A 21,306-nucleotide genomic window follows, 5' to 3' on the forward strand; every position below is an offset into this window, starting at 1 on the left:
GTTTTTAAAAATGTAAACAATCCATATATACATTTAAAAACCTGCTTTTTAAAGCTCGCAGTCAAAATTGGGCAATTTCTCATAGAAAAATATCCTTTTTATAAAATAAAATTTTAAAAAGAGCTCAGAAAATTATTTATTATGGTCTCCTGATGACAGAAGAGCAACGAAAACTTGTTAGCATGTATCCTAACATCGTTACATCATTTACGAAATGTAATGCTATCTACGAAAAGCAAAGTACTCTATCTCATCAAATCAGCAAATAAAACAGAAAAAACAATTAGATAATTTTGCTTGTAAGAAAATAAGAAAGAAAACGTACGAAAAGTGCCATATGCACTGGGTATAAAACATAATTCTTTACGAAAAACATGCAATAAAAAGCCTTTCTCATGACTTTCCAAAATTCATATATAACGTGAAAGCATCATTAATAAATATTTCAATAAACTATGCTAATTCTTTACACATAATGTTGACTATTTTTGTCGTGTATTATTATAAAATCTAAATAATCTATAGAATAAATATTTTTACTCCATCATATTAAAATTTCAGTTATAGTATAGGCCTATGTTGCTTACTCAACTATGCTCTATTTAATTACTATATCATTGCATTTATATATTATATCATTATATATGCGATATAATGTCTGAAGCATTAATGAAATTAAGCAAAACATCGAGATTAAAGAAAACCATAAAATCTAACGAAATTTTATACAAAACGGCACAATAAAAGTGACTTTTTAAATATTAAAAAATTAAATATAAATAAAAAATTTTTAAACGGTGCATTTTTTCTGGTTATAAACAAAATTTCATCGTAAATGCTTGTGAAATTCCTAAAATTGCACCGTGTAATTCTCTGAATATCATTAAAGTAGTTTAGATAATGATATAATGACATGTACCGTACAGTACATTTACATTTATACAATAAAACAGTGAAATGTAGACTGTATTTGTAAATATCACTGTATAAATGTTGATGTTTGATTTCTATTTAAAATGATAGTATTAATTTTTACATTGTTAGATAAAATAACTACAGCAAACTAGAAAAGAAAAACAGAAATTTAATTCAATTATTTATATATTTATTAAATTTTTCCTTTAAACTTTTAATATAAGTCTATTTATCTAAATTCAATACTAAAAAATTCGAAACAAAAGATTTATTAGCATTATTGTATTGCTAATTTAACAGAAATAAATTTAAGCTAATTTAAATATTAACCACTATTAAAATTCAATTCAATTTAAATTACGTAGGGATGGCCAAATTTGTCACGGTGGGAGCCATACATCGCTTATCAGAAATACGCGAGAGCCTCATTTCTCTATTAGAACAGTATTATATATACATGTAAGCGTATATATAATTAAAATATAGTTATCACTGTTCTACAGTAAATATCAGTTATATTACGTACAGTACCGTACTGTGCATATTGTATCGTACATTTGGGTAGGTAGGCTTTCTTAAAACGAGTTTGAGAAAATGTTTAGGGCTATTATAAATTAATTTCTTTCTTATCTAAATACATATTAATGTCTTTCTTTCATTATTTACTGGCAGAAGGTTTGTGGGTTAGAAGTTGAGATACTAACTTTATAAAATTTGGTTTATACGAACGTATCTTTCCTTAGTTTTCAGTTACCTATTCGAGTTGTGAATTACGCTTACAACCCGTGTGTATATCGTACTACATAATACATAAACAGAAAACTAACAAAATATATTATGTATGGGTAAGTAGTATGTATCAAATTTATAAAAGGAAATTGTAGAAGAAAGCTGTACGGGAGCAACAATAAGGGTCTAGAAGAATAGCTTGCACTCACGAGCCACAATATAGCCTATATATTATTTTTGATTTGTTTAATCTGATTTTTTTGTATTATCTTTCTATTGTAGATAAAGAATTTACATTTATAAAGATATCTTAAATATTCAACATACGACTGAATTAATAGACAACTTCAGCTGTAAATTAATAGTAATTTTAATTATCAATTTACAAGTAAAATGTAGAAATTTACTATTATTAACCTTTATTAGCATAACGAGTAAACACCCTGTTACTCAGGGGTTAAGCAAATATAAATATTAAAATATACATAAAATGAAGAAATTTATTAAAAATTGGATTTTTTTTTTTAAATTCTGGAAACGATTTTGAATTAATTTATTATTAACTTAGTTTAAATTTTAATTGTTAAAAGATACAAAAATCATCATTGATAATTTTGTTGCAGAATTTTCTTTTTCTTTTTAAATTTAAAGCATTTTTCTTAATCATAAAGACCTTCTTCGATCAAATAAATTATATTTTTAAATGCTACAAGAACCCGATTGCATTTTCCATGATATAATTTCTCACAAAGCCTACAACTTTTTAAATCAAATTAATCAAAATTATATATCTGTAGATATATTAAACATTTCACAAGTTAAATATCTTGAATATCTCCCTCGAATGTGCAACATGTATGAAATTTAACTTTTTTTTTTCCATTAAAAAGCTTTACTAGATAAGTACAAGTCCCTTAAGATTCATTCTATATCATTCAGCTTGGGAATAACTACATATAGATTCTTGTTTACAAGTCGCTATAACTTCATCTTGTTGCTCTTCAGTTTCTTGGAAGTTAATAAAGGCGACGTGCCTAGAATCACTACATTACATGAGTTCCCAAGAGTTTATTAAAAGGAATAAGCTCTTAAGAGAATTTCAATTAGAGTTTCAATATTTCTAGAACGAATAGTACAGACAAATGGACCGTTTTGATAAATTAAATAAGATATAAAATTAAAATTTTTTGAATTTTGTAAAAATTATAATTAAATAATTTTACTGTATGAATATTTTACACGAACAAATGATGAATATTTTATTGTATTAATTCATATTTAACAAGACCGGAGTTGGAATATTCATTCTAATTTAAAAACAAAATTTATTTAAATAACAAAACATAAACAATGCATTTCATATTGTTAATGTTAATAAAATATATTTTTATTATGTTAAATAATAATTTATCATAAAATTATAAAATATATGCTTTTTAATATAGACCTAGAGACCGTCCTGTTATCTGTTTAAAATTTTTAGATTAAACTGGTGATGTGTTTCTCAGTAGAGATGTACATAAATTATTACAGGTTATGAAATTCCTCATCTCAACATGAATATGAAATTTGATGGATATTAATACGTGCAAGAAATCTTCGCTCCCAGAGCGATAGCCCTTTTATTCATGACCAAATAGAAAACAGGACTTTATACCTAGATGTAAATCAAATGCGATATATTTCCCTTGATGTGAAAATTTTTATTTCCACAAGGCGCTCGGTATAATTATATTAATATTCATAGTTTTATGCGTATAATTTTGCAGTTTCGTAGAGCACCATCTTAAACCTCTTATTAAAAATGTTAAACTTCCTAGATAAACATTTCTCTCTCGATATTAGCATACGTTTAATCATTGAGATGTGCTTCCTACCATTTTTTTTTAATGTGTCTTTCATTAAAATTCATTATTTTCAATGATTTAGGAACATGTATATTATATCAGAAGTGGCCTATCTTTAACATCAACGTAGAATAATTTATGTAAAAAGTTTAGTAACATTAATACACTTTAGATAATTTCTAATAGTTAAATTACATTTAAAAAATTATATCGAAAAATTACAAATTAAAGTACGAATTTCTATTGTCAACTTCGAGTTTGTTTTTTGTGTAAATATTTCAAATTTTTTTAATAATGGAGGATTAAATATAAAAGAATTGAAAGGCATTTTTCCTTTAAAAAAAATTCCATAAAATGATTACTTTATCGATTTATTCAAACTCACTCATAAGGAAAGTATTCAGTGCATATTTGGTATGGTTTACCTTACTTGTAATTCGTAAAGTTTTTTTAGTGGTGGTAGAGATACGAAGAAGACTAGGTTAAACGTGAACTGTCTGCTAATGTACTCGACTACTGACAAATTGTTGTTAGAACCGACCAGTCAAGAGATCCTTCGCTTACACAGCTTCTTGTTTGTTGCAGTCAGCGAGAACATTTGTTACTTACTCTTCAACTTCCATGATCGTTTCCAAGCACGTTCATTCCTTTACCATTTGGCTACAGAGCGGTCTCAAAAACGAACAGATGGTTTACATTGTGAAGGATCGCTTCTTTTTCATTCTGGACTTTAAAGACTAAACTTTAAGAAACTTCAATATGTCATTATTGATCCAACAATGTTTTAACCTGAAACGTTCGATTGAGGAATTATCTATAACATTAATGCATAATCTTACGCCGCGTAGGCCATAATTATTACTGAGATAAAACTTGTTGATAGTGCTTAAAAGTTTATCGTGAATTAAAAAAAAAAAATTTTTTTCTAAAAATATTAAACTAATTCGGCATTATAAAAATTTTTTTTAAAAACAATTTCGCCGAGATAAGCCTAAATTAAATTTATCATTAGTATTTTAATATTAGTAAAAACTTCTAAAAACTTTTGGATTTAATGTGAAATTTTTCGTTTTACTTTATGAAAATTGATTCCTAATATTCTTCGTTTATCTTTAACAGTTTTATAAAGTTTGCTAATTATTCAATTTTAAATAAAGAATTAAGCCAAACTTTTAATGAAATTTTACAAGAATTTGACGTTAATTACATTATATATATACTTTTTCCTTTATTATAAATTAAGGAACAATTTCTAAAATTGAAATTTTAGAAGTTTTATTCTAATTTTTGCTTATGGAAAAATTACAGGACTATTAAAAAATATTTCACGAAATATTTAAAAAATTCAATTCAAGTCTATTATTATTAATAAATTTTTTCTGCTTATTTTCAGCTGAAAATCCAGATAATGGGATGCCTCGTCGACTCCGTACAGCCTACACTAATACTCAGTTATTGGAACTGGAGAAAGAATTCCATTTCAACAAATATCTGTGCCGTCCCCGTCGCATTGAAATTGCTGCATCTTTGGATTTGACAGAACGCCAAGTAAAGGTGTGGTTTCAGAATAGAAGAATGAAACATAAACGACAATCTATGATGAATAAAAACGGTGAAGATAAAAGTGACAATGAGAGTAATGAAGCGGCGACAGAAGGAACGGGTGACCAGTCTTCCGAAATCAAAGACGTGGCTGATGAACGTTCAAGGACTCCAACAATCCAAACCGATAGTCCTCGAACAGAAGGTTCTCGAGACCAAAAAATTGGGATTGTTAATAACGAAGACAGTATCGGAGGAAGATCTTCGGTGAATTCTTTGGAAGGGGGTGGTTTGTTAAGTTCTTCGGATACAGAAACACATCGCCCTTCTCCTACTGTTTCTCGTCCTAATCCCTGTGAAAGAGGTGCAAGTCCTTGTGAAGTAGCGAAGTCTCCAGAAACCACTACAACACAATATAGGTCACATACTCATTACACGGCTAGACAAAAGAACCCAACTGTGAACGGTAATACAAGAAATCAGTGTCATTACGGCACTCCACCGCCTGGAGGTTTAGCGAACAAAACCTGCAATGTAGACCCTGTATATTGCCGCCAGGTTACTAATGCAGCCTCTGCAACCACCTGGCAACTACCTCCCTCACATCCTTCTGCCATGCCGCCCACTGTAAATTCTCATCGGCCACATTTACGCCATTTTTCGGAAACTCCTTATTCGACCGATTCCATGACACCGACTGCCATCAATGGCTATCCGCAATTAACGCAAAGAGGTACTTCACCTAATGTATGTCCTCCGTTTTGTTACAGGACACCTCCTCCACCTCAACATCAACAACATCAAACACACCATACGATGGTCGAAGGTTATTGTAATCCCATTCCACCTCAAAACGGTACTTATCGTCCAACGAGACCGGGAATGTATTTTACACCGAGCAACGAGCAGAACCACCGGATTCAATCTAACGGATGCATACAATCTCATTCTTGCCCTCCTCAGGGTCCTCCTACTATATCACCCTCTCGCAACCCTATGGAAGACGATTATACTGTTCATAATTCACAAAGGACAATGGCACCGTCAAGACAGTACGGTTATCCTAATACTATTGACCAATCTGTTTCTCCACACTTCATGAACGACTACAGAGGACCAGATCCCATATCCGATTATTCTTCAGATAGGGCATGTTATAATGGTTACGAGAATAATGAGCAACAACAACAATATATGAATAACGGATATAATTATACAAATTATAATGAAACAGACGAATCGATGCTTTCTCCCTCCAATAGCGGAGCTGTATATTATGATTTGAATGGGTGTAGAACAACTGATTACAAAAGTAATGATACTTATAACGATCCATCAAGAAATGGTCAACAACAAGATTCTTCGAATATACAAACATTTGATAACAGTCCGGGCCATCAAGAACATTACAACATTCAGCAATGCACAACTACAGATTCCGAACTTACTTATAACACCAATGATGGTTATGGAGGTTATTACGATGGAGGAGCTAATAGTGGGAGCGATTTCAACTTTCTTACATTGGCAAATGAATATTCCTCCACACCAGAGTATTATCAATTAAGCTGATTAGAGAATTGCTATTGAAAGATGTCCTAAGTGCAATATACGAAAGAAACTGTTTAATGTCAACGTAAATAGATCATAGAGATAAAAAAATTTCAGTAAGCTAAATTTCAGTTCTATAATATACAATCTCCTTTCTTTTGGCTTTAAGTTTTTGCTTATTGTTTATGTTAATGTGTCTGGTGTCGCTTTGTCCCTGTTATGAAAATTAGAACGCGTAAACCTATTTCAAAAAGTTGAAGATATCTCATTAACAAAATTAAATTATTTAAATGAGAAGTAACTAAAATAAACTTATAATTTAAAAAAGTATTTAAAAATCAAAACTTTTAATAATTTAAGATGATTTTAACACCAATACTACACACAAAAATTTCAAGATACGCTCTTATTAAATACTTTTAAGTATTTAAAAACACTTTTTGAAATAGGTTTATTTTCAATTATTTCCTTACAATAGATTCTAACGAAATATAGGGGCACCGCGAATCAGGTGAACATTTCTGAATGACTATTATAGAACTTTAAACAGTAGATTTCTTTTTAGCAAGTTGATGACGTCAATGTAGTTAACCGAAAGGTAACTTCATCTCCTGTCTGTGTAATGCACATTGCAAAGATTGGTCTGTCAGCGCAAAGCTCTTTTGTTCCACCGCATCTTCTTGCCAAATCTAGTTCGTCTCACTGCCAATACTACCGAGAGTCTTTTTTTTTAATGTAAATAAATATATATATATATATAAGTGTGTGTATGGCATAACTCCCAAGAAGTACAACTATCACAACAAACATCTTAAAAGTTTTTATTTAAAAAAATACTTAAAATTTTTTTTACTTTATATTTATATTTTACAATATATCTGTTTGTGATAAATTTTAAAAAATTAATTAAAACCCTTATATTTGATTAAATATCCGTATAATTATGATTTTCCTGTTCCATTATTGTAATATATCGATAAGGCTAGTTGTTGCCTACATCAAATATCGCAAAGAAAGTTGGGTATAAAGGAAAAAATGGGAAAAAACTATTCCTGGAAGTCATCTAAGCGAAAAGAAAGATCGTTTGGTGTACTATATGAGAAGCGACGGGCAGAAAAGGAGTTTGTCAATGCGAATAACGGAAGAATAGTCATTTCCTCGATACTACTGCGACTATTTCAAAAACTTTCATAACTTGTATGAATGAATTGTCTTTGAATAACTTCTTAGACTTAAGTTCCGTTATTGTAGTCAATAGTGCTGTATATATAGATACCAATACAATAGAAATTTTAAGAAAATTTTCCATTAATATGTTAGGCTTTTATAGAAAGAAGTCTGTGTCAATTTCGGATAACTTATTCATTGTTGCTCCAAGTGGCAATGGATGCTTTGTGCTGATTGACCATCCTCACGGTAAATTCGTTGGGATCTCGAGATCATGTATATTGTAATGCAATAAGAGATCCTTTTTCTCCTTTCCTAACCCATTGTACAAAATCGGTCTTTTCTGTGTTTTGTGATCGGTGACCGTGTCCCGTGACTTGACCTCTATAGATGTACATATCTGTGATTGATTGTGGATAAATTCTGTGAATAAAAAAGAAGATACAATTATTATTGACCATGAATTCATTATTATTATCTTCAATTTTTATAATTAAAAAAAATTATAAGTTACGTAGATTTTAGTTTAAAAAATTCGCTTGCGAAAACATCTTGCCGGTAGCCTAAACTTTATAGGAAATGTTAAAGGCGAGAGGAAATTATTCCGCTTTCTTTTAGTTTAAAATAAAAATATATTATAGTAATTAGACAACATTTTTTGAATAGATAACCGCACAAAAAATCGAAAAAATTGCTTTCAAAATTTTGTATTCTTTTACGTAAAAAAGTCATTTTTGCATAAAAACAAACTGATACTTTTTATTATTATTTCGTTAGATTTTTACAATTTTTACATTGCTTATTTTTTTATAACCTCTATACGATTATATATTTTAATATAATAATATATTTATACATTAGAAAGAATATTTGAACATTAATTTATTAAAAATTTATATTAAAATATACTTTTTTTTTATTCGTAATTTAAAAAAAATACATATATTACAAACTGACTCAGCGTATATTTTATGATTTCAAAGAAGAAAAATCCAATAAAATAAAGGAAGTTATTTACGTATTTTAATAAAAATTAAAATCAATATAAATATTTTTTCATAAAAAAAACATTAAAAATATTAAGAAAAGAAAATTACTTTTTAGTGATTAAATTTTATGGCAATAAATAAGAATTTTTTAAAAAATGAATGGCGTATTTAGTAAAGAATTATTATTTTTATTTTTATTTCTAATTTTCTATATAAAATTAAACCTGACATCATCTACAGACGAATCACGATAAACACGAAGGTCATTTTAAAGTAAAAATGATTTATTTATAAAATAAAATTTTAAAGATTAATTAATTAAATTAATAATAAATAAAAATAAAGTTATAAATTTTATTGTTTTTACAATTCATTCGTTAATTTTATAACGAATATAAACTAAAGAAATAAATTTTTTTTTTAACTTAATTCTTGTGGATTTAAAAAAATAAAATTTATAATTAAAAATAAGTACGGGGGGAAAAAACATTAAATTACTAATAATAAATATTTTTGAAAGAAATTGATTTTTCAGATCTACATTTATTAAAAAATTAAAAATTTTCCGAGAACTTCTGCTATTTTTTGAACATTAATTGGAAAGTTTTCAAAACGCAACCAACATTTTTTAAAAACGAAAACAATTTATCAATTTTTCTTTGTTTAAACGGACCTATAACCCTCTCCATAAAAAAAAGAGTAAAAATATCTAAATTTCTGATAAAACTAAAAACGGTTAAACTTTAATTGATTATAGAAAAAAATCGTTTAAGATGTAATCTAATGAATGAATTTTTAAATCGAAATTTAAGAGTCAGGCATATATTTTGGAAAATATGTTTCTCTTCTAATATTATGATATAAACTAAAAAAAAAGAAAATATATTTAAAAAAATGCTTAACCTATTTTCTTTTGTTCAATTTTTAAGATTTAGAAAAGATTTTTTTTGTTTTGGAAAAAAACAAAGGAGTTTTATTTAAAAAAAACAAAATTAAAGTTAAATTTGCGCTATAGCGTACAGACTTTATTTTATTAATTCGAATATTGATAATTATATATTATATATATATTATTCTATAATATATATATAGCCTATATATATAAAAATTATAAGTTTTTCTTTATATATAATTCATATATTTCTGGATATTTTAAAAAGTAACTTAAGAAATGTGTAAAATAATGTCAGCAACTATTCCATTTTCTTGAAAGCTTTTATATGTGAAACAATAAATAAAAACGCAATATATATATATATATCTGCGGCTTTTGTTACTATAAAAAATATAATAATAAAAAAGTAGATTCATTTAAATTTTTTTATTTATTTTTTTACTATTTTATGAATTATTTAGGAAAGTAACCGAATTATTTACACTATTTGATTCTGTAATTGTATTAATAACAGTATTTTTAAACTTTATCGGATTTTTGCTGTAAAAACTTGTAGGCAATTCAAAGAAATAGTCAATTCGGCTATAAGAAAGTGTTGAAGATAGGTATAGCTTCTAGCATTTGTCACGCAACGCTAACGGTGCCATATATAGATGATCTTTAAGTCTATGACTGTGAACACAGAAGGGAAAAAATGTAACTTCCCCTATTTTCCTTGGAAAAATTGGTGAAACAGAACGTCAAAGGTTCTTGTTCTTCCCCCTTACCATTAAGTTACATTTCTACTGAATTTCCTAGAATTACTGATTGGTGCTAAAAATATGAAACTTGGATGTTTGATAGAATAAAACAGATTGTATCTAATATATAGAATATTCGAAATAAAATAAGCTTACTCGAAAGTTTTATGAAGTATTTTTAAATAAAATTGTAAATATTTAAAGCTTAAAGTTAAGAGAAACTCTTATTAAATTTTATTTTAATTATTTTAAATCAGTTATTTAAATGTATAAGTCTATAAAATAATTAGTAAGTGGAGCATATAACTCGTTAAAACTAGAAAAAAATATATTCATTATCGATAAAAATATTTTGTAAGCAATTTTAACCGTGTAAAAATGAAATAGTCCATTTAAATACTAAGTTATTTATTCTTAAATAAGTTATTTAAATAGCAACAATTCGGGAAAAGTAGAAAGCTTTCAACGCAGATATTACATAATTAACAACTTATCAGAAACAGTTCTCAACTATTATGAGCTATCGGATTAGTGATTTTTTTTTTACTCTTCTTACATCTAAATTGAATCTTCAGAGGCAACATCATTTAGCAGCAGTCGCTTTTCATCGAGTGAGTACAGCAGTTTCTAACTGCACATCATCAGTTATTAGTCTTTATTTCGTTCGACTCCCAAAATACCAGTCATTACCCAGAGCTAAGGTTACTTCCAGGTGCCAATTAAATCTGCAGGCGCCAGAAATTAAATATACTTCGCTCCCATCTTCCGTTTGCGCTTGTAGTTTCACAAAATTATCTCTATCGATGCCACCCACGCTGGAGCTTCCATCTCATCCTAGTCGTCTCCCCCATCTACACACAATATCATTATTCTGTCAACCGAGCCATCATCGATTGAAATGGTGAAACGACATATGGTATTGCGTTACAAAGCTAGACTTCCTTCTAAAGTCAGGAAGATTTTAGAAGGAAAAATATCTCCATGTTTCTTATAGGATACAGGAAATTATTCATGGATTATTCATGATTTTATTTACTAATTATCTTATGCACAAGCCATACTTATGAGTAGAAATAACGTTACGAAGAAACTTTAAGAACAATCGGCAGGAACGAAACAGGAGTAGTTCCAAACTCAATTGATAATCAACGACAATTCTTTTCTATATAAAAGTCCTTCATTTTCATTTAAAAGCCACTTTCTATTTATGAGAAAAACCGTTTATGATGCAATGAAAGCAGTTATGGCTTTGGCTGGCCAACATCGCTGCGAAGAATCGATATCAGAGAGAGGTCTTATCTGGATGATATATAAATCTGCCAAATTAGTTCTTCATTAAGTAAAGACAATACTCTCCGTGATTCGACCTCTCTAGCATATGTCTCTTGTCGACACGATTTATGTAATAGAATAGAAAGAGGAAGAAAAATGATTGTGGTGCTGATGGTACATGCCTGACTCCATTTAGTAACTGATAAGCGGCAATGTTTATGCAGTTATTCATTAGCTCTCGATCGGATTTCACTCTATAGCTTTCATCCAAGTGAAAAGCCGATCTGCAACGTTTGTTTACAAATATGTCAAACTTGTGATTAAGTGAGATATAGCGCCGAACAAATACTATTGTCTGAAGCCATATCTCTAAAGGTACAATCATTTGCAATTTAATCTAAAGGCTCTCGTAGGACAGACTTAACTGAAAGATTTCTTTAAGTAGAAAAGAAACAGCTTAACAGAAAAAAAAAAAATGTAATTTTTATTTAATTACAAGTCTTAGCCAGATTAATAAAGATTAAGTTCTAATTAAAATAGAATGGAGCTACAAGTTTAAAGTATGACCATCAAAAGATCACGCACGCCAATTACTAATTTATTCATTAATAGAAAATCAATTATTAGGATCAGAGCTTAATTTAATCTAACTTTTATATGTGAAAATAATTTAACTCATAAAAAACATGCTTAATTTTTTAAATTAATAATAAAAATTTGTTTATAAAATAATCAAAATAATAATTTATAAGTTAATATAAAACAGAATTTACAACATTCATTTTTAAATAATGCTTATTTTCATTGTTTACTTCAATAGAATGCCTGTCTACACCATATTCTGTGCTTAAGTATCAACAATGATTTTAAAAATTCGAACTAAAAAAAAAATTATTATAAATACAGAAAACAGACATTAAAAAGTTTTTTAGCATCAGAAACATTCTTGTTAATTCAAAAATGAAGTGTATATATGGACGAAAAGATAGTCTTCGAGATTTAACGGGATGAAATATTGTCCCATGACATGACTTGTCACGTGTCTTTTAACAAAAATGTAAATGTTCATTTGTTTGCCCGTCTTCGGTACTATCTATTTTCCTGCGTTCAGAGCGCCATTAATGTTGGCAGACGTTATTTCGGCTTAAACCTTAAGAAAGAAAGAAAGAAAGAAAAGGAAGGGGGGGTAAAGTCTTTTGCTTTTTGTTTCTTCTGCTTCTGGCATTGTAGCTGCTATATAACTGGAAAGCGGTATTACATCTTCTATAAAAGCCGAAGAATTTTCTTTGGAACCTGAGAAAGAAAATTTAAAGCCATAAATTAAGTACAGTACTCAACATTTTCGAGGTGAATTCTTTAGCTGTAAATCTCTAAAACACGCGCTAAATTATATTAAAAAAAGACGTTATCTTCGGTTCATTTTACGTCGTTTTAGATATGTTTTGGAATGTGATCGGGCCGATTTAAAATTGATGTTTCGTTTAATAACTTTTAACTCGATTTCCTCATTCTGCGAACAAGATAATCTTAATAAAAATAATGAATTTTAAGCGATAAATCTTTTACTTAAACTGTTACTTCATCATTTTCGTTTACTACAATATATTTGTGTTGAAAAATATATAGGCAATATTTAGGCTTATATAAATAATGTTAAGCATAACCATTTTTTCGTCTTATCTGTAGATAGATCATATAAATTAGTGTATGATCCATATATAAGATGAATTATTATTTTGTGTTAATTATATAGCTAAAAATTCGAAATTTGTACGTAAATATAGAGAAAAATTTATTCAAATTAAAGATTAAACTTAAGAAATTATAGCACATGGTTTTTATATAACATAATCACTGATGCTATAGTTCACACTATAGATAATATACTGGTGATGTTATCATTAACGTTCATAAAATTAAATTATAATTAAGCTTAATGCTTTAATAAATAATTTATCCGCTAGTTAATTTAATCTCTCAGCTAAAAGCTTTGCACAAATTAATAATTATTAAGCAATTACTAAAGAAAAAAGTAAAATTATCATGGGAAAAAAAAACCTATATTTTGAAAGAAAGTTAACAACGTTCGTAGAGGCGATCGCAGCTCCATCTAGTTGATATCGAGAGCATTCTTCTAGTTTCCGCTTTTAGTCACCAGTCGGCGCCGCTTGTCTTTGAGCGCCGACACGAGACGCTCTCTTATTGGTTGAATTTGAAGAGGGGCGAAGTTAAAAGGCAGAGCAGCAGCCATTGCCCACGTAGAAGCTGATTGGTGATTGTTGTCACCGAGCTGTGTTACGTAATGTACACGTTTTAAACATTACACACGTCAATCGTTCTTCGGTTTTTCACAAAATAATTTATTATTATTTCATTAAAAATTTTATATTTGTTATTTTATTATAATCTGCGTGAATTATATTCCGATTATGGAATTTTTTAAAGTTTTAAATATAAATATAATAGGATATACGACGATATAAAAACTAGTTTTATAACACAGGTATAAGGTTATATGCATTAATCAACACACAAATTTTATATACCTGGATAGGGTCTTTTTTTTTAACATAGAAGACCGTGATATTTGGTTTCTCCTGGGTATTTCAAGCTGTGTTTTTCCCAGCATACTCGAAGAGAAACGGCTTGAAAAAAATAATTACTTACTTAAATTTTTTAAAATTAAATTATTATTTATCACTGACATGTTTTATTATTTAATATGGTTGAGAAATTTTAAATTAAACGCTTAAAATACGCTGATCATTGAATGCTTTACCTGGAAAATTATTCCAAAATTAAATTAATATTATAGTGTATAAAAATTTAATAAAAATGTAACTACGACATTACGTTATTTTATTTTTAATAAATAAAAAAAAATCTATAAAAATATAAATGAAAAACAATGTCATTTAATCACTGTTAGCATTTTGAAATACATGAATTATACGAGGCATGCTTCAACAGGATTGCAACAAAAGTAAATAAACTTGTGGTGCCAAATCCATATTAAAGTTTGCATTGACTCCGCATTTGTTTAAGAGTATATTTCCTTAATATTTTTTCTGCCTCAAATATTTTCAATCGGGTCTGGTGAATTTCCAGGTCATAATAATACCGATACGCCGTGTGCACTACGCATAGTTTGGATCTGTAACAGAAAAGAAAAAAAAAATTAGGATAATGGATAAAAAATGAGTATAGAAAATAAAATTCCTACTTACCATTTTTGATGTGTGGCACAATGCCAGATCATGTCGAAAAAATTCAAAAGCTTATCTAGAAAATAGTCACGAGTAGTCCAGTGGAGATTCAGTCTACTGTCAGCACCTTGCCGTATTGTTTTGAATACATGGTTCCTTCCACAGAACAGATATATTCAATTATGTTGCTAGCGAAACAATTTTAATTTGTCAAATAATTACAAACTTTTCCCAAGGTAAATTTTCAAAAAAAAAAAAAAAAAAAAAAAATCCAGTTACGCTCACTTGCAAATTAAAAAAAAAACAAATTATTTTTTAATGCAATCAAGACTTTCTTCATGACTAATCTGGAATTTTTATGGATTTATTCCTATTTTAATTTATCATCTTAATTTTTGACAACAGAAGTTTTATTTCACTTCCATTAAAAATCCACTAAACTTCTGATAATATATACATAACTTAGATATTTTTGTCAAGAATTTAATATTTTTTTCACACTTTAGATTGCATATTTCACTAGACAATTCTATACACTTTTATTTTAGTTTTTAATATAAACTTTAAAAAATTTAAACGAAGAATGAGACACTCACAATATATTTGACATACGTTAGTTCCTATAAAATAGCGATTATATAAAGTAATTATAAAACGATTTATTTCTTTAAAAGGCTATAATATTCAAATTCTCTATTAAATTGTAATTTATATTAAGCGGGTGTTTTTCTGTACCAATAAAACTGTTCGAATAATTATTAATAAACGATAAAAATGATTTTAAGCATAAAAATTTATATACAAAAAGTTTATATAGGCCTATTAGAAAGGGATTTATTATTGGATTAAAATTTGCATAAAGTTTTATATTTTATCTTATCAAATTATTGATAGACTAATATTTCTTAAATTATCTTTATAACAAAAATATATATTAAAGCAGGCAAAAATTTAATTCAAATAATGAATCCAGACCATTTAAGGATATATATTACATTACTTCTATAGGTCTTATGTTTTTTTGCATGCCAACAAAATGTCTAGTAATCGTATACAGTCATCAGGACGAATTCGAATTTTTGAAAGATAGGTTATTTATAGGATTACACACTAAAAATCAAAAGGTCCGTGTTTGATTATATCTAAGCCAGAACTAAGGGCTTCTAGCCAAGTAATCCTACCAAAATAGTTCAAAAATACTTTGTTAGCAAAAAATTCGGTAAATTGGAATGGAGAAGTGTAAACTGCTTACAAAAGTATCAAATGATCTTTTATAAGAAAAAAAACTGTTTAAAAGTTATTTTTCATTTACTGTCAAACCCTCAACCGAATGAATTTTATGCACTATTACAAATGATAAAACCATTAATATGCATTATACAAGCGCTGTTTTAATCGAGTAGTTACTCTATATTGGAAATGATTATTTAAACCAGTTAATTATTCCATTAATTGTCTAAAAAAGTGTATAAAAGTATTGTAAAATGTTAATTTTATTTAAATTATATTTATTTTAATATATTTTTTCATCATTTATGCAATTATATGCGTTTTAAAAAGCACCTAAATCGTGTATTGAGAGTACTTTTTAAAATTAGATATGAATAAATTCATCATATAAAATGTATAATAAATTCCAATTTGAGTTTAAAACTCCTATTTTAAGCTTCAATCCTTTTAATAATAAGTTTGTTTATGTATAATTTGAAAGAAATACTGACAGAAACAGGACGTGAAACGATGCAGAACTTTTAGTTCCTTCACCTTTTAATTTAAATTTTTTAGAACAAAAGAAATCATTATAATAGGATATAATTTATAAGAAGGAAGACAGATATTTTAATAGACATATCATTAGAATATTTATCATTAAAGCAGGCCAATGAAAGTAAAGTTATATTTTTTAAAAATTATCGAAGAAACAATGTTAATCGAAAAAGAAATGTAATTAGGTGTTTTAGATATAAGTTAATTTAAATGAATATGAAGATTGTTTAAAGGGAACTTAAGTTAATCTTTCTAAATGTTTTCCAAAATATATCTACATATAAATCATACCTATCGAATTATATTTGCTTTACAGATTTATAGTTAATGTAGCATGATCCTATATAAATCTTTGCAAGATCAGTTAACGCATTGATCACAATGTTCACTTTCAATCAGTTGGACAAGTAGCTATTTTCCCATTGTCCTGTTTGCTGTATACAATACGACATAGCAAGAGAAAATCGCTTTATCACTTACTGGTCAGGTCTTATACTTCTATATCCGGAAGCCTGCTGCCCACCAGATAACAAGAGACTGTTGGGGCCGTCCTTGTAAGCTAGCAAGCGACCTGGGTCATTCGTCATGTCCATGTCGTCGATGGCTCAACGTCCATAGCTAGCTGCCATTTGACTTCGACAAACAGAATCATGGTTACAGCAAGAGAGCTTTTGAATTGTCAGTAAAAGAGTCTAGTGTAACATATCGGGTTTTTTACTTCTTTTTTTAATCTCGAAACTTCCTACCATTTCGTATATCGTACTGTTTGCTGAGAAAACGTAGTAAACGATTTAAAGCCAGACCTTCACATAACACATATAGGCTATAGGCTATATGAGATACTCTAGTCATCCGAAGAAGGAAATATCGATGATATAGATTTTTTGCTTAAAGCAATAATAGAAAACGGGATAAACTTAGAAAAACTTTCATTTAACTTACTTTCCAACTAAAATAGGCAATTTAAGTTGCAAAAGTTTTGTTGTCAACTATTGTATCCCACTTATTTTTTAAGTTGTGAACATCTTAATTCTGTTTATCAGATGAACAAGAGCAGGATGTAGCTTATATTCTGTTTTCAATTATCGGCCTAATTATTTTACGTTTTTCTATTTAATACAAAAATTGGAATGTGACGTTCGTTTTTACAAACTTTGGAACTTTCGCATCATTTCTGAATCCTCAATAAACTAAGAATAGACGTAGAAAGTCTGTAGTTAAATCTTTTAAATTATGAATTTTGAATTTTCAAAATCACTAGATCAACAGGTAAAGTCAATCTTAAAAGTTTGATCGCAGTAGTTGCATGACTCTTTTTGAAAAACTTCATAACAAAAATATCTCATTTCTAAATATAGCCAAAACTTAAGAAAAATGGACTGTATACTATAATTGTCATAAGCTTAATTTTAGGTCATAAATCTTAAACTTACCTGTGATAAATTTGCAATGAGCAGAACCAATCTAAAACGAACAGAGACGATAAATCTTAACCTTTTTTTGCAGCTGAATCTTTGCCATAATCTTTTCAAATTAGTTTATTTCTTTTTTTTTCCTTTCTTTTCCTCTTTCTGGTCGGGATAGATTCGGAAGAAAAGTCGGCAAAAAAGAAAAAGTTCAAAAAGTAACCTATCGATGGAGTAAAAAAAAAAATGAGGCGGATAAAGTGAGTTGTTATAATTTCACTCGTTTCCGATTTCGTATTCTCTTTCCATGCCGACTTTCTTTCCCTCACCCCCTTTCACCGACATACCCAGATGTTTGTAATTACTTCAGTCTTGCCAGAGCCAAAAACTTCGTCTTTTTAGCTTTCTGTCTTTTTTTCTTTTTTATTTTTTTTTTATAAGTTCTGATTTCTCGTGCTAATGCTTTCCCCCTTTTCCAAAAGGGGATACCCTTTCCCCAAGTCTCCGGCGTTTTGCTAATGATGGAAGCTATTTCCCCTTCGTTCTCTCCCCTTTCCACTAACGTTTCGAAATTCATTTATTGCCCCACTTCTGTTTCTAAACCAAAGATATACAAAATTAAGATGAAGAGAGAAAATTTTCACACTTTATTTTTTCATTTCTTGAAAAAGAAGCTTCAATTATCGATTCTTGGAATTAAAATATAAATCAGAAATCCTAACCCAAACAAATTAACAAGAGTAAACGGGTATAATGTTGTCAGCAGCGAGTTTAGTCTTTAAGTATTTTATATAAATGCTCTCTGCGTTGCTAAGATTATTAAAATTAAAAGAAAAAATAATCGAACCAACTTAATAAATATATATAAAAACTTTTGCTGATGAAAGAAACAAAATATTATTAAAATAACTTTGATAAAATTAAGAATCTAAATAAAAAAAAAAATTGGAAAATTAAATTAAACAGTTTATAGTAAAAATAAGAAAATAAGCTATAAAAACTAATTTATTTTAAGAATTTTATTTATATATTAATTAATTTCTATAATAGATTTTATGTTGTGAGCCTATAGGATCTGTAGTTTTCACATGATTAAATAAATGTAATTAATTGATAAAATTAATTAAATTGCTACGTCATAAAAACTTCATCTTGTTAATAACATGAATCCGTATTTAAATAAAGGTCTTTAGAATGATAAATTTTATCTGAAAGATTCTAAAATATCTTAATTTAGAAACTCATAAACCTTTTCCAAAAATAACTAGAAAGTAAATAGAGTTATTTGTTCTACAACTCTAGAATTTATGTAAAAAAATATTTCACTTAAATTATAATTTATCACATTTTTAAACTAATTTAGAATTATACAAAAGATAAATTTCTAGTCGATGAAGATTAGAAAATTTGACGACATAAAACTTCATTTAAATTCTAATTTTATGGTTGATTGATAATATTAGGTTACATTATTTTTAATCAATCAAAAAATATATAAATTTTCAATATTCAGACTTATAGTTTATAATTTATCAATATATTAAATTATGTTCTACATGATAATTAATTATATACCTTGTGTAGTAGATAAGCTATTAATCTATTTTAAAGTATGATTAAAATAAGTTTATTAAATTGATGGACCTATCAATGTTAGTTAATTAAAAATTTAAATAAAATTTTGAAGTAATTTATATCCTTATATTATTTATAATTACATCATTCATATAAAACAAACCCAAGAATAATGTAACAATGAGCTTACTGTATGCATACTGCATATTCTGGACGTGGATAATTTTAATGTTTAATATAAATTAAGATATAAATAATTTCATATTAATATATTATTTTACATATATTTTAAAGTTTCATTCTTTAAATACATTAACATCAATATCAATTTTAATCTAATTAACTTATTTTCTCTTGTGTTTTAGATTCTCATTTAAATAAATATGTAATAAGTCAAAGGATGGGTGAGAATGATTATAAATTATTTCACTATAGTTAAATAATATTTGATATAATCACTACAGAATCGTGTTAAAAAGATTTAAAACACTATAAATTATCTCTCTCAAAGATTTAAACAATGCAGTATCAGTTAAGATCAAATGCTTGTTGGTCTATTCATTCTAACTATGTGAAAGTTTTCTTTTATAAAACATTTGTATTATTCCTATTCCTAGTGTAAGGAAACAATGCATCACAGTGTGTAAGTTTAGTTCTAGACAATACACAAATATTTAACATAGTTCTGCTTAACAGATCCTATTTTTCTTGCCAATGATTAAGTTCTTGAAACTTTATTTATGCAGTTTATTATTTAGAAATTTATAAATTACATATTACAGTTAATCTGAATGAAACTGTTTTGTTAATAAAATATCCATCGGCAAAACATGACCCATAAATTAAACCTCCTAAATGTAAATTATGGAAAGAAACCGTACGAATTTATCATATTGACCTTAAGTCTCAAAAGTAGGGAGTAGGGATAAATAATTCCTGAAGCGATTTTATTATCTTCTCAAATTATATTATGTATGCTATTTATATTATGAATATGACTTATTTTGTATAAAACTAATAAGTATTTTCTTTTGTACTTTTTTAATTTAAATTCTTTGAATAAATTTTATATGAAATTTCCAAAAAATTACGCATTATTGAATTTATAAATTATAAATAAAATGTAAATATTTCGCAAATAAATAGATATACGTAGCCTATATATAATATATATAGACCACTATTAAGTTCATATAATACTAGAGCTATACTTAGACTTGTGTCTCTAAGATATAATATACGACAGGCCCTTCCCCTCTACCAAATAATGATACATGTAAAAATATGAGTCCTTAAGCTATTGTCTCATAACGTGAGGCCCTAAGCTGCAGCTTATTTTGCTTATGTGCAAATCTGGTCGTAGTTTTTATGCTATATTTTAAAGAACTAAATTATTTTATTTTAAAATTTCTCATAATTAACATATATTTCACGATATATATTTTAACAAGAATTAAAAGAAGAAATTCTTCTATAAAAATCTTAAAGAGAATCAGCGCATTATTTCTCTAGACTAAAGATCAAAATCAATCTTAAAATATAATTAACTTTTTCATATTTTAAAACACGAAAAAGTTAATAAAACGGAAGTAAAAGAAGAAAAATATAAAATTAAATGCGTGTATTAATTTTAAAGAAGGATGACAATTTTAAAACATTTCCTTCCTTACGTTTGATTTATTTTTTTAAGAAAAAAATACTTTAC

At 27.5% G+C, this 21,306-nt stretch overlaps 1 protein-coding gene across 2 annotated transcripts in view; it reads left to right on the forward strand.

The window, feature by feature from the left end:
- The window catches only part of LOC136970611 (homeotic protein proboscipedia-like), a 44,911-nt gene extending 38,089 nt beyond the window's left edge, over positions 1-6,822 (forward strand). For both annotated transcript variants that reach the window (XM_067265058.1, XM_067265059.1), the window contains exon 2: positions 4,885-6,822. In XM_067265058.1, coding sequence (XP_067121159.1) covers positions 4,885-6,605 — 1,721 coding nt within the window. In that variant the 3' untranslated portion in view covers positions 6,606-6,822. The remainder of the gene's footprint in view (positions 1-4,884) is intronic.
- Positions 6,823-21,306: the final 14,484 nt, after the last annotated feature.

Source organism: Centruroides vittatus, unplaced genomic scaffold (assembly GCF_030686945.1).
Source record: "Centruroides vittatus isolate TY-2023 unplaced genomic scaffold, ASM3068694v2 contig_2061, whole genome shotgun sequence".
NCBI classification, from domain to species: Eukaryota; Metazoa; Arthropoda; class Arachnida; order Scorpiones; family Buthidae; genus Centruroides; species Centruroides vittatus.